The 13,570-nt window shown below is 34.3% G+C and overlaps 1 protein-coding gene across 18 annotated transcripts in view; it reads left to right on the top strand.

Moving 5' to 3' along the window:
- Window positions 1–13,570, top strand: part of Zc3h12b (zinc finger CCCH-type containing 12B) — a 579,255-nt gene that overhangs the window by 500,510 nt on the left and 65,175 nt on the right. For 14 of the 18 annotated variants that reach the window (XM_063246006.1, XM_063246001.1, XM_063246004.1 and 11 more), the window contains 4 exons: window positions 2,000–2,127; window positions 9,147–9,244; window positions 9,358–9,462; window positions 10,110–10,870. In XM_063246006.1, coding sequence (XP_063102076.1) covers window positions 10,272–10,870 — 599 coding nt within the window. In that variant the 5' untranslated portion in view covers window positions 2,000–2,127; window positions 9,147–9,244; window positions 9,358–9,462; window positions 10,110–10,271. The remainder of the gene's footprint in view (window positions 1–1,999; window positions 2,128–9,146; window positions 9,245–9,357; window positions 9,463–10,109; window positions 10,871–13,570) is intronic. The other 4 variants (XM_063246012.1, XM_063246011.1, XM_063246010.1 and 1 more) reach the window with 1 other exon arrangement.

Here is a 13,570-nt window from a genome sequence, read left to right as displayed (position 1 = left end):
ACAAACTGGTAAAAAGTCTTAGTGTACTGTCCCTCAGACAAAGGAATTATGTCTAAAACATATAAAGAATTTTTAAAAATCAGACACCAAAATTCAAAGATCCAATCCAAAATTGGGCATCTGAGATGAATACACAGTTTTTAGATGAAGAAATACAAATGTCAAATAAATACATGCAAAAATGTTCATCATCATTATGCATTAGAGAAATGCATATTAAAACTACACTGAGATTCCATCTCACTCCTGAAAGAATGGTCAGGATCAAGAAAACTACCAACAACAAATGCTGGAGAGGCTGTGGGGAAGAAGGAACTCTCCTGCACTTTTGGTGGGAGTGAAGGCTGGTGCAACCACTATGGAGATCAGTCTGGGTATTTCTTAAAAACTGGGGATAGGAAGTCCCATTTGGCCCAGCTATTCCACTTCTAGGCATATTCCCAGAAGAACTGAAAACATCATACCACAGTGATATATATATATATATATATATATATATATATATATATATATACCCATGTTTATAGCAGCACAATTTGTAATAGCCAGATTTTGGAAACAACCTAAGTGTCCATCAACTGAAGAATGGATAAAAAAGTTGTTGCATTTTATACAATGGAGTACTACTAAGCTATAAAGAACTATCACATTGAGATATTTATAAATAAATGGATGTAACTTGAGATCATACTAATAAGTGAAATAAATCAAACTCACATGTATAAATATGACATAGTCTCCCTAGTGTAAGACATGGTAAGAATACCTAAAACTATATGGTAATTATGATTCCCCATTATATTGCTTTGAAGCATTATAAAGTTTTCATTCATTAGTTGTAATGGTTTTATTCTGGGTTGTTTGATTTTATTGTCTGTGATGGTATGAACAGCTATTATGAAGAAAACAATACATTATAATAGCCAGTGCTGATTAAATATCATCTCGTTTTGAAGTCCTACCATGCTTTTCTTCTTCTGTCTCCATCAGTTCTATCATGTTGTATTTTATTGGATTTTATTATGTGTGATATTATAAACAAAATTTTTTGGCACCCAGAGATAATATAGTAACCATTGTTCATTTTCTGTTAGTTGGTTCTGAATGCCCTGTAATACTTTCATTCTCTTGAATGGTTTTATACTATTTTGTTATGTTTGATACTATACTGTATGAAGGTATACTCAAATATTTCAAGGAAAGAAAAACTATGGTAGCTACTGTTATGTCAGGTTGTCTTGTGTTAAAACACTATGTTGCTTAAGTTTTTCTGTTCCAGTTTGTTTTGTTATGTCCTCTTTTATCTTGATCTTTTTAAAATAAAAAAAGATGTCCTTTCTAAAGTGAAGGACATATTGCATCTTCTCTCTCTTACAACTAAAAGAAACCTAGTGAGTCCTCTTTAGAGGCAGCATGTTGCTCATTTGGAGGTGTTACTTTTTCCTATTTGGCATGTGATCCAACTTTCTGCAAATTTGAAGGTGGGCTCAGAGCAACAGAAGATTTTTCAACAGCTCCAAGCTACTCCATAAGCTGTGCTGCCTCACAGAACATGATATCCAAGAAATCCCATGGTACTTGAAATGCGCTTTGCAAATAGGAATGCTGTTTCTAGACTTTAACAGACTTCTACAGATGGATCAGTGTACAGATTTAAGATTTGAGAACAAACTTCTGCTCTCATCCATAGACAAGTACTTTCCACTTGAAAAATAGTACCTGGTTTGGTACTGAACCTCAATAGGAACTGAATACTTGATGATGGGTTACCAAATTATGGATGATCTTAATTTCGCACTAGTACAACTAGGTGTTATTTGACCCACTAATCCACAAAGTTAGATGGTCACATTCATTACAAAATGGCAGTGATATACATACATAATCTGGCTCAAACAGGTCCTCAAGGGTGTGAATAAGTTGCATTAAGAAGTGGTGCAAATTGTCTTTCTTCCTACTTCTGCGGCAATACAGTCACCTAAGTATATCCTATTATTAGCTTAGAGAGGAAGAGAAGAGTCTGGGCTACTTTATGAATGGTTCTGAATGAAGATGTGCACCAATCAAGGTGGACAGCTGAAGCATTGCAGCCCCTTCATTGGGACATTCCTGAAGGATACAGTGAAGGTAACTCTTCCCAGTCATTAGAACTTTGAGCACTTTGTTTAGCTATTCAGTTTACTTGGAAGAAAAATGCCTGTGTGTGTGATTATATACCACTTAATTGGCTTTAGCCAATGATCTTGCTGAAAGTTCAGGGACTTTGAAGATAAATAATGGAGAAATTTCTGTCAAAGAAATGTAGAGAAAAGATATGTGGATAAACCTATGCGAATTGGCAAAGAATGTTCCATGAGAAAACTCAAAAAAAGGGTAGTTTCGGCAGAGGAAGACATTAATACTAAAGGAAACAAGATGATCCATTCTGTGAACAAAAGTTAGCTTCTTTTCTCAGTCAGCCCTGTCATCACTCAAAGGGCTCATGAACAGAGTTTCCACATTGCCAACTCCTAAACACTGGCATAGAGAGACTTTGCCTAAAGAAGAAGGCCACAAAACAGATCCTAATCTTTTACTAAAACAACTTACTTCATTTGCAACACAGCATAGAGACATTAAAACATAAAGATGCCCTCAAAACAATGAAAGTTGTGGTAAAGGGCAATTTGGAGAATAATTATGGAGCAAATGAATCTCTATCCTTGACAGTAAGCTAGCTAGCTTACAGGAGAGACCCAGGTAATATAACAGCTTGAAAGAATGTCACTGGCATCAGAAAAAATATAAACACTAATCCGAGAAATCATTTCATAAAAAAGAGCTACAATTTTTTTATTTTAAAGATAGATATTTTAAAGATATTTTAAAGATATTTATTTTAAATACAGCAAAACAAGACAGAATAAAGCCAATCAAAACAAAGCAGTGAAATTAGTACAGAACTTCAGAGCAACGTCCCAGGATAATACTAATAGGTACCATAGTGTATCTTGTTATCTTCACAATAGTTGTCCATTCAATCAGGTATAGCAAAAACAGAACACTATAAAACTGATCAAAACAGAATATTGAATAGGGCAAAACAATTAATCAGAACAAAGCAAAACAGTGAAAAACATATTGGCCATCAAAGACAAAATAGAAGAAAATCCCCCATATTTGCTGTACTGTATACTGTCATCCTCCCAAGAGATGCCCAGCCCTCTGGCCCCAATCTGGCAGCATAATCAACCAAACAACACAAGCATTTAGTTGCTTTATGTACCTTAGTTGCTGTCAACTCAGGCTGACCTCAAAATCATCCAGTTGCTAACAGGGGAAGGTGTGTCATGGGACATTTGATTCTCAGCCTGTGTGCCAGTAGGCTCACCACTGTAGACACTGACTCATTCTGTCCCTGGTATGCTCATGCCTCATGCCACTTATCAGAAAGGCTAGATTGTTGCTTTCTTGGTTTATTCCCCAAGTTCTAGCATGGCTGATTCTTAGGAGACACTGACTTGTTCTCTCCCTGGCATGCCCATGACTCACTCACACAGCCTACCAGAAAGGATGGCTCATTGCTTTCTTGGTTGGTCCCCAAAGTTCCAGCATGGCTGGTTCTTGGGAGCCACTGACTTATTCTTTCTCTAAGAGGCACAATTTAATGGATTTGTTTGTAGAAAAATATATGCCCCATGGCATGGTTGAAAACATAAAGATAATGTCAATGGCTAATAGAGTCAAGCAACAGGGAAGAGAGGGTGAGAGCTGTAACAGTACCACTATCATCTCAGAGTGAAAGTAGACACACTCAAAGTTGCATCTACTGAAAAACCAATATCAGAGGTTCCTTTTTACAGGAATGGAGGATAGACTTCATTAAAGTAATCCAGACTCTCAATAAATAGTTAATAGCAAAAATAAACCCAGGGGAGTGAGACAACTGGTATGCATATTTGTAATATATTATCTAAAATGTCCAGTTTCCAACAAAAATAAGATATATATAAAGGAACGGGAAAGTATGACTCAAGTACCAGTAAACAGAAGTCAATAAAAGCTACTTATGGCAAAACAAACTTTTGAATTTAACAAAAAAAGATTTAATTGTAGCTTTTTTTTTCTGGGTTGAATTGTGCACACCCCCAAATTCATATGTTGAAGTCTTAATTTTCAATAACATAGCATGTGGGTTTCTTTAGATATGGTTTCATTTCAGATTAATTTAGTTACATTAAGATAGCTTCATAATGATTTAGGTGTGCCTTTATGTTAAAGGAAATTTGGACAGACAGGCTTATAGTGAGAATGCCATGTGAAGAATGGAAATATGTAACAGTAATTTAAGTAAATATGATAATTCCCATGTTTTAAAAATTCAATTGCAAAGAAAAGAGTAAGAAAAATTATTGAAGAAATCAACATACAACTTTTTGAGAATTAAAATGTAGTGTTTTGATGGAATAAGGAGAATTAGAATTTTTGATGACCTAGTAATCTCTAAATGTCTAGGAACCTTCAATTTCCCCTTTCTGTCTTACTCACACTTGTCTCATGATACACTTCAAATTTTGTCTTGAAGATTTTAGGGATAATCATGTTTAAGCTGATGATATGATTATTTCAAGACTGTAGCTACCTCTCAGAATTTCCCTTAGTATCTAGTCTTTTCTTGTTTTAGTCAAATAATCTGAATATGAAGATGCAAAACTTTAAGGGTTTGATTCACTACTGATCTGTATTTATTCTCTTTAAAGTTAATTCTAATAATTTTGTTTTGAAGTATAATAATGCTTTTATTCTTGATTTTGATTGGTTTTAGTCTATTTTTAATTATTTGATTTCAATATATGTGAAAGTATGAAAAGCTAGTTTGAAGAAAACAAGAGACAATGTGATAGCCATTATTGATTTCTATTGTCTGTTTTTGAAGATGCTTAAGGCTCTCATTATTTCATTTTGATTGCTTTCATAATACTTTGTTTTGTATTAACTTATTGTGTGTGAAGGTATGGACAACTATTTCGAAGAAAACAAGAGACATTGTGGTAGCCACTGTTGATTTCCTGTTGTCTTGTCTTGAAATCTTGTATTATTTGTGTTGTTTTACTCTGATCTGATTTGTTTTGTTTTGTTTTTATTGTTTTTTAAATAAAAAACAAAAATGAAAAAATAAAAATTCTAAAAGAAGTGTTCTAGTACAGAAAGGAAAACTCAAAGAAAAAACTGTCAGAATTCTACTGATGATTACTTGGCCCTCACAAAATTTCCACAAAAGATGTGATTTCAGAGCTGTGCATTTTTTTAAGGTTGACTTTTCTGAACATATTGCTAAGAGAGAAATGGAAGTGCAAGTAGCCTAAATTGATGTCCCTGGGTATCTGTCAAAATACGCATCAACAGAGCACAATAATCAAATAGCTAAGCCACCAACAGATAATAGTGTATATTCTGTGCTTGATTTGCCCACCACTGTGTTGCTCTGTTCTTTGTGGTTACTGGGACTTTTTCAAAATTTGCAATTGTTTTCACTCAGTGGACATGGCCAGATGTTTCAGACTCATTTACAGTGTGTTTTTTTTTTTTTTTTTTTTTTTTTTTGTCAGATTTGGGAAAAGTTGAAGTGGATTTTATAATAGAATGTGATGCCTGTCCTTGTGACATATTCCTGCAATCCCAGGACTCAAGAGACTAAGGCAGTAGAATCACTGTGCATTTGAGTCCAGCCTGGGCTACATAGTGAATTCAAGGCCACCCTGAACTGCAGAGAAACACCCTGTCTCAAAACAACAAACAAATGGAATCTGATGATTGCTCTTAGGAAGAAATGTTCTTTGTGAATGCAAACTGGATGAATTCTGTTCCATAATAAAAAGATTAGGGAAGAGAGAAGTCCATTGGAAACTACCTGAGGCTACTTATGAAAGACTTTACCTACATATGTTACTCTTCTTTTTTACTCTCAGATACAAATTGTAATAATTTGCTTAATCATATTTATAACCAAGTTGCAGGCAAACTCTCTACCTAAAATGTATGGATAATAAGTAACACATTTATAATTTCTTTCTTTCCTTTCTTTCTTTTTTTTTAGACACAGTCTTGCTCTGTAAATCAGGCTGGGCTTGAACTCACTATATAGTACAGATTAGAGGATATTTAATCTGCATGTCAGTTGACTGTTATGGGATTGTTCCCAAAGACAACCGCACTGAGTTTACAGAAAATTTAGTTTACGTAGTATTTAGAAATGGGAAGGAAAAAGCAACTGACAAAACATTACATAGTTGGTTACATGCATTTAATCATTTATTGACAGGCATGCTAGTATTGAAGTTTCTCCTCCTCCTCCTTCTTCTTTCTTCCTTCATTTTTCTTCTTTCTTTCTTTCTTTCTCTTTCTTTCTTTCTTTCTTTCTTTCTTTCTTTCTCTTCTTCTTCTCCTTCTTCTTCTTCTTCTTCTTCTTCTTCCTCTTCTTCGTCTTCTGTTTTTTCTGAGACAGAATTTCACTATGCATTTTAGGCTGGCCTTGAGTGCTTTTTGTAGCCCAGGCTGGCCTTGAACTCGAATCAGTCCTCCTACATCAGCATCCCAAGTATTGAGATTACAGACATACATCATTATGCCAGGCTTTAGTCTTGATTTCTTAAAACAAGTTACATCCAGTCCTACAATTTCATCTGACTAATGCATTTTTCCAAATATGCAGACTTCAACAAATTCATTTGTGATTTTTGACTCAACAACAGTGTAAAATTACAACCCTTTGCAACACCTGTCATAGTAGTAAGCACAACATCATCTTTCTTTTGCGGATAACTTACTATTTTCCTTTAGCTATCCTCAATGCTTTCATTTATCATCCTTCATTTGTAATATTAGGTGCTAGATTTTCACCAAGGTACTATATATCACATTGCCTTTCATGTATTTATAATTTTAAATACTCTTCTCTGTCCAGAAAATTGTTACTATTTCCTTTAAAACTCAACCCATATCTCTAAATCTTTTAAAATTCATCACATAGCAACAAAATTTATAGTGATATAGTAGCTAAGCATGGTTGTACATGCCTGTAATTTCAATTAATTAGGAGGCTGATTCAGGGAGAACACAAATTCAGGGCTACCCTGGGCAATGCAGCAAGACCATATCTCAAATGAAAGAACTATAATTCTGTAGCCATCTGAATGTTATTTGTCTCCATTCTCCACTACAATTATTATCTTCTTCTTGCAATCAGAATTCTTAACTATTTTTACATCCATCCTCTAGTCTGTTGCCTGACACACAGCTAGCACTAAGTAAATGCTTTTGAATTAGTTAATCAGTGAGCCAGGAATTGGCCTCAATTATGTCCTTCTCAAATTTTTTTCTAATTTCTTTGCCTATCATCCTATCTCTCATCTCACTGATACAAAAATGTTCAAAGTTGAACACTATATCTTCTGTATATCAGTGGAAATTTGACTACACGTCTAGTTTATTCCTGTTATTTTGACATAATACATAACAATTAGTTAACATTCTTTTCATTCTCAATAGTATCCTAGCTTGAACTGTAATTCAGATGTTTACTTTCTATAGAACTATGTGTTAGCATATTATAGAGTCACTTTTAGCAATTATTCTAGCAATTACTGATTTGGTTTGGTTTTTACTGTTTTTTGAGTTATTTGAGGACAAGCTCAGTTCCAGTTTTTTTTTTTTTTTTTCGTAACTTTGAGGCTTAATGCAGTGTCTAGCATTTATTGCATATTATTTTGAATAAAAAGACATTTGTATTGTTTTGTCCTAAGAAGTTTACACTGTAAAATAAAACCATACAAAAAAAACTATGACACCTAAACATCTACATGAGTTTTCAGATAGACAATCAACATTTACCATAAGACTTTGGAAAAGTGAATTTAAGTCATTTAATTTTCTTCTACCTGAAGTTATTAAAGTGCAATAATAACTAATAATTTCAATAAGGGCTTCTTAAATTTGTTATTGTATTTTTTCATGAACATGCAAAAATATTCTCACCAACATTAATGAGTTTTTGTTTTGTTTCTATAATGCTGGGTCTTAAACCTAGGTGTTCATCTATGCTAGTTACATGTTTTACTACTGAGATAGAACTAAATTTGATAGTAGAGAAACAGAAAAACATTCTTCTATCCACTAGCTACACAATAAAACAAGTGCTTCTTATTTTCCAAGAAAATGCACATAATGCCATATAAGTAATTGTTTTCAAATTACTTTTGAGCTTTGAAGAAATACAAGGGGAAAAAACCTTAATGTCCTTTGTAGATTAGAAATTATTTTAAAGAGAATAAAATGTAATAAAAGTTGTAAATATGGAACCTGTGGGGGAAATGGGCTTTAAAATTCAAATAACAAAGATGAATGAAAAAGTAAAAGTGAGATGGATTTTTATATATTAGCTAATTTCATTAGGGGAATTTAAAAGTCAGAGGTATTAGAATAGCCAAGCGTGCTGGCATATACATGTAATCTCTGCTACTTAGGAAACTAAGGCATGGGGACTGCAAGTTCAAGGCCAGCCTGGATAATTTAAAGAGATTCTGTTTCAAACAGTTTTAAATACTAGTGGTAGAGTCGTTGCCTGGAGTGGGTGAGATCCTAGGTTCAAATTTCAGCACCAAAAAAAAAAAAAAAAGTGGCAGTCTTTTGAGAGACCTTTGATTTACATGTTGAACGAATTTCCTGTCTATTCTCAGCTGTCTTAGACGAATATATTTTCGTTGTGACTCTTAAGTAAACAAGCAGTTAACCATTATATCAACTGAACTTTTGATTGTTTTAATTCTTGTTTGTACAAAAGGGGTTGAAATATAACTGGATGAGATATAATTGGAAATCTCTGGTATTCTGATTCTATGGGTAACCTAGTTTCATGTTTAGTGGACACAGTTGATGTCTGAATAGCATTTCAGTTCTCACAGGTCAACAGCTGTGACAGCTAGGTGTCTTTCTCTAAAAAAAAGTTACTGATGTCTGCTACCCACTTTATATATGTTGAGAACGCACTATGTTATGTTCACTATTCTGAATATATTTTTACTTATTTAATTGTAAGGACACTTACCCTGTAAGGTAGTCTGTAAGGTATTTGCACTAGTGTCAATGAGTTTTTTGTTTTATTTTTGTAGTGCTGGATATTGAACCAGAATTCTCATTCCTATTTGATAAAACTGAGACTCAAAAAGAAGAAAACAGGTTAGAATTGAAACTTGACAATACAAATAAGGTAGGTGAGGAGTTTAGAGATAAAATTCCACCTAATTATCTTCTGTAATTAATATTTTTAAAAACTTACTGATTTATCATGAAAGCTGGGTTGATTTTCTTCTTGTTTTTAAGCCTTGCTATCCTCCACGCTTGTCCCTTGCACTCCTGGACTCAAGTGATCCTCCTGCCTCAACCTCCTGAGTAGTTGGGAATAAAGTTGTGCACAACAGTGCCCAGGTGATTTTCTCCCTTTTTTTTTCAATTGAAATAAATAGACTGTAGATTGACTTAGGTGTGTGTACATACATCCTTTTCGACATCTGGAACATAACTATCTGTTACATCACAGCCTCCTTCAATTGACTGCAGGCAATTTTAATGGTTTTACAATTTGCTTAGAAGACAGGGCTCCTCATATTTACAGACTAATAATAGAGGAGATATCTTATTCGCAGTTAACTTCCAGCAGTGGCAAGAATCTGGTAAGGGATCTAGAAATACTTCCCTGGCAGAAAGGAAGAAAGAGAGTCTCCCCCACCGAGGACACACACACACACACACACACACACACACACACACACACACACACAATCTTTTTAAAAACATGATTTCTCTTCCTCAAAGTTGTAGAGATAATGATAAATTTAGCTGTGACCTCGTGTATGTGCATATGAGGTGCACCATTATTGCCACCATTGAATTTTATGTGTAGAATTATTAGAATTAAGTAATCTATATTTTTAAATGTAAGGTAAGTATAGTCATTATAAGAAGTGAAATGAAAGTCCAGAGATATTGTATTTATTAGGAGAAAATGTTTGTGTTCTAAAATTTTTCTCCAGAAGTCGACTAAAGATGATTATGGCATGTATGTTTATTTGTAGGGATTTGTAACATCTGAATATACCAAACCAAACAGGAAAACTCTTATACCATTGCTACCACAACTTTTTACCACAGAAGAGTACCACTGCACATAAATTCCAAGAAGAGTATAAAAGAAAATAAAAAGAGTTGATTAGACCTGAGACTACCTACTGAACGAGATGACTGCCACAGCTGCAGTGGAGACACCAAAAATGGAAAAAAGTGCCTCCAAGGAAGAGAAGCAGCAGCCTAAGCAGGACAGCATAGAGCAGGGAAATGCTGATTCTGAAGAGTGGATGAGCTCTGAGAGTGACCCTGAACAGATAAGCCTGAAGAAAAACAGCAGTATCTGCCAACCTGGAGATAGTCAGTTGAAGAAGGAGATGCCTTCCAAGATACACCGTCAGCTATGTCGATCACCCTGCCTGGATTGTCCAAGTTTCTCCCAAAGCAGTATTTTACAAGATAGTAAGCTTGACTTAGAGAAAGAATACCAAGCCAAGATGGAGTTTGCTCTAAAGTTGGGCTATTCTGAGGAACAAATTCAATCAGTACTGAAAAAGCTGGGCCCAGAATCACTTATTAATGATATATTGGCAGAACTTGTCAGACTTGGGAACAAAGGTGACTCAGAAGGGCAGGTCAACTTAAGTCTGTTAGTGCCACGTGGACCCAGCTCCAAAGAAAGTGTAAGCCTCGAATTATCTCTTGAAGATGAAATAGACAACAGTGACAATTTGAGGCCAATTGTCATTGATGGAAGTAATGTAGCAATGAGGTAAGTAAAACTTGTATTTTTTAATCTTTAAAAAATTTTATTGGAGTCATAGAAATTGTCTTCCTTTGCAAAGCATTATAGGAAGAACTTAGTTGTGTAAGTCTTGCATTCCTTTAAATAAACAGATGCTATAATGAACCTGCCCTTGTCTTTTCTCTCTTGTTTAAATGACTGTCAATTTTTTTCAGTTGTTAGAAAGCCTAGACATCAGTAATGATTCAAAGATGATACAATCAATTAGCTCTTATAGTCTGTTATCTCATCCTTATATGTTCAGACAATTTGTCCTGAAAGTAATGTTTTCAGAATATCATTTGGAGGCTTATTTAGGAACTTTCAGTGACTCCCAGATGTTGTTCTAGCACATTTGAATGCCTTTGTCTTTAAGGCACTTTATGGTTTGGTCTTTCTTCCTTTCATTTGAACATATTTTTAGCCTTTATGTAATTCTTTTTAATTTTCCCCATGTAATTTATTCTAATTTATACATCCACTACCTTTGTTCTTATCATTTGCCAGTTTAGAAGTGACTTCTTCCTTATTTTCATACCCTTCAAAGTACAGCAGCTCCACAAAGGCCATCTTATTTTTTCTGAGTCTGATGATGTTTTCAAGCTATAGTTCCTGTGGAAGGGTGAATAATAATCCTTAAACATGCCCCTATCCTGGTCCCTAGAACCTGTGAATGTGTTATTTTACATGACAAAGGGGACTTTGCAAATGTGTTTAAATTAAAGATCAAAGAGATTATCCTGGATTATCAAAGTGGGTCAAATATAATCACAAAAGTCCTTATTGGAGGAAAGCAAGAGGATCATAATAAGAAATAGGAAATGCGATTGTAGAAACAAGAAGCTAAAGTATGAAAGGGTTCATTGAATCAAGAAATGTAGGTGATCGTTATGAGTGGAAAAAAGCTAGAAAACAGATTCGGTTCTGAAAGGTACAAAAGGAATGTGACCTTATTAATACGTTGATTTTAGACATTTTTAAAGGAATCACTCACTTTTATTTACTAAAAATTTAAAGTTTACACATATTTAAAAATTCACTATATAAGTCTCTGAAAAAAATCTGATTTAGATTTGTGATCTTCTGAACTGTAAGAATAAAGTGCTATTTTTTGTCTTTTTCCTTTTTATTGGTACTAGGGATTGAACCCATGACTGCCTGCTTGCAAGGCAGGTGCTTATGCCGCTGAGCTAAACCCCCAGCCCCTAAAGTGCTATTATTTAAAGTCACTGAACCAACTGTTAAATTCATTGATTTTTTGTATTGGTTTTTAGTCTGAATTTCATTAATTTTGATCTGATTTTTATAGTTTCCTTTCTCACATTTGCTATGAAGTTGAGTTGTTCTTGTTTTTCTAGGACCTTATGGTACATTATTAGGTTATTCATATCAGCTCATTCTGTTTTTCTGGTATAGTGATTTACTGCTATGAACTTCCGTTTTATGATTGCTTTCATTGCAACTCATAAGTTTTGGTATGTAATGCTGCCTAGTTTCTTCTTTACTTTCATCTGTGACACACTGATGATTCAAGAGGGTATTGCTTAATTTCCATGTGTTTACATAGCTGATGTTTCTTTTCCACTGATTTATAACTTCAGTGCAGTATGTAGTCTTTGACAATTTTTATAATGCTGGTTTGGTGCTCGTGAATTTCTTGATAGTATCCTCCTCATGGAAGTATCTTATTTCTCCACCAATTTTAAAGAAATATTTTACAGGACATTTAAGTCAGAGTTGCAAGTTGTTCTCTTTTGGGGGGTTATTTTTTTGAAACAGAGTTTCACTAAGTAGTCAGGCTAGTCTTGAACTCACTATGTAGCCCAGGATGGCCTCAAATTCATGATGATTCGCTTGCCTCCAAAATGCTAGAATTATAGGCAGCACCACGATGTCTGGTGAAAGCTGTTATTGTTAAGGGCTCAAAACATTTCTTTCCAAGACTTTAAGCTTTGTATATAGAAGTCTGCTATGATTCTAATGGATTTGCCTTTGTATGTGATTTCTGGCTCTTCTCTAACAGCATTTACAGTCTTTTTCCTTTGAAGTGCTTCTAGAATTTTGAATTAATATGAAGTGGAGATCATGACTATTTGGTGCTACATATGCCTCAATTATCTGTATGTGTCTTTCACTGTTTGGGGGAGCTTTTGTCATTATTTTTGTGAACAGCTTTTTTATGCCATTTGTGTTGTGTTCTGATCTTCACATACTTTATTTATTCTTAGATTAGTCTTCTTTGCCTCACTTGGAGCTATTTGGTCAGATTTTTCATTTTCTCTGGTTTTTAAGATGTCTTTAAGCAGTTGGTCTTTGAAGGTTCTATTGCCTTTCGGTTCTGAAATTCTACCCTCACATTAGTCTGTCCTGTTGGCCATATTTTCAATATGATTTTTCATTTCCTAAATTTCTAGATTGAAAAATTTTTATGGACTAGAGTTCTTTGGTAAACTGATCATTCACATGTTGTATCACTTTGCTTACCTCACCTGGCTTTCTATTAGTGTCTTCTGAGAACTTCTGCATCTTTCTGATTATTACTTCCATTATATGTTTAGTTACATCTCCTCTAATCCTTCTTAGTATCTCTTTGATTTGTTTTGTAATGTCTTCTGCTATGCTTTTGAGAATTCACTTGTGTGGCTTATAGTATTCTGCCCCTTGGTGCTCCTGAATTGGCTTTTGGCA

The sequence above is a fragment of the Cavia porcellus genome, unplaced genomic scaffold, assembly GCF_034190915.1.
Source record: "Cavia porcellus strain 051 isolate PalLab524CR breed Dunkin Hartley unplaced genomic scaffold, mCavPor4.1 scaffold_3, whole genome shotgun sequence".
Taxonomy (NCBI): domain Eukaryota; kingdom Metazoa; phylum Chordata; class Mammalia; order Rodentia; family Caviidae; genus Cavia; species Cavia porcellus.
Note: the sequence above shows the minus strand (reverse complement) of the source record. Positions and strands in the feature narration are given on the sequence as shown.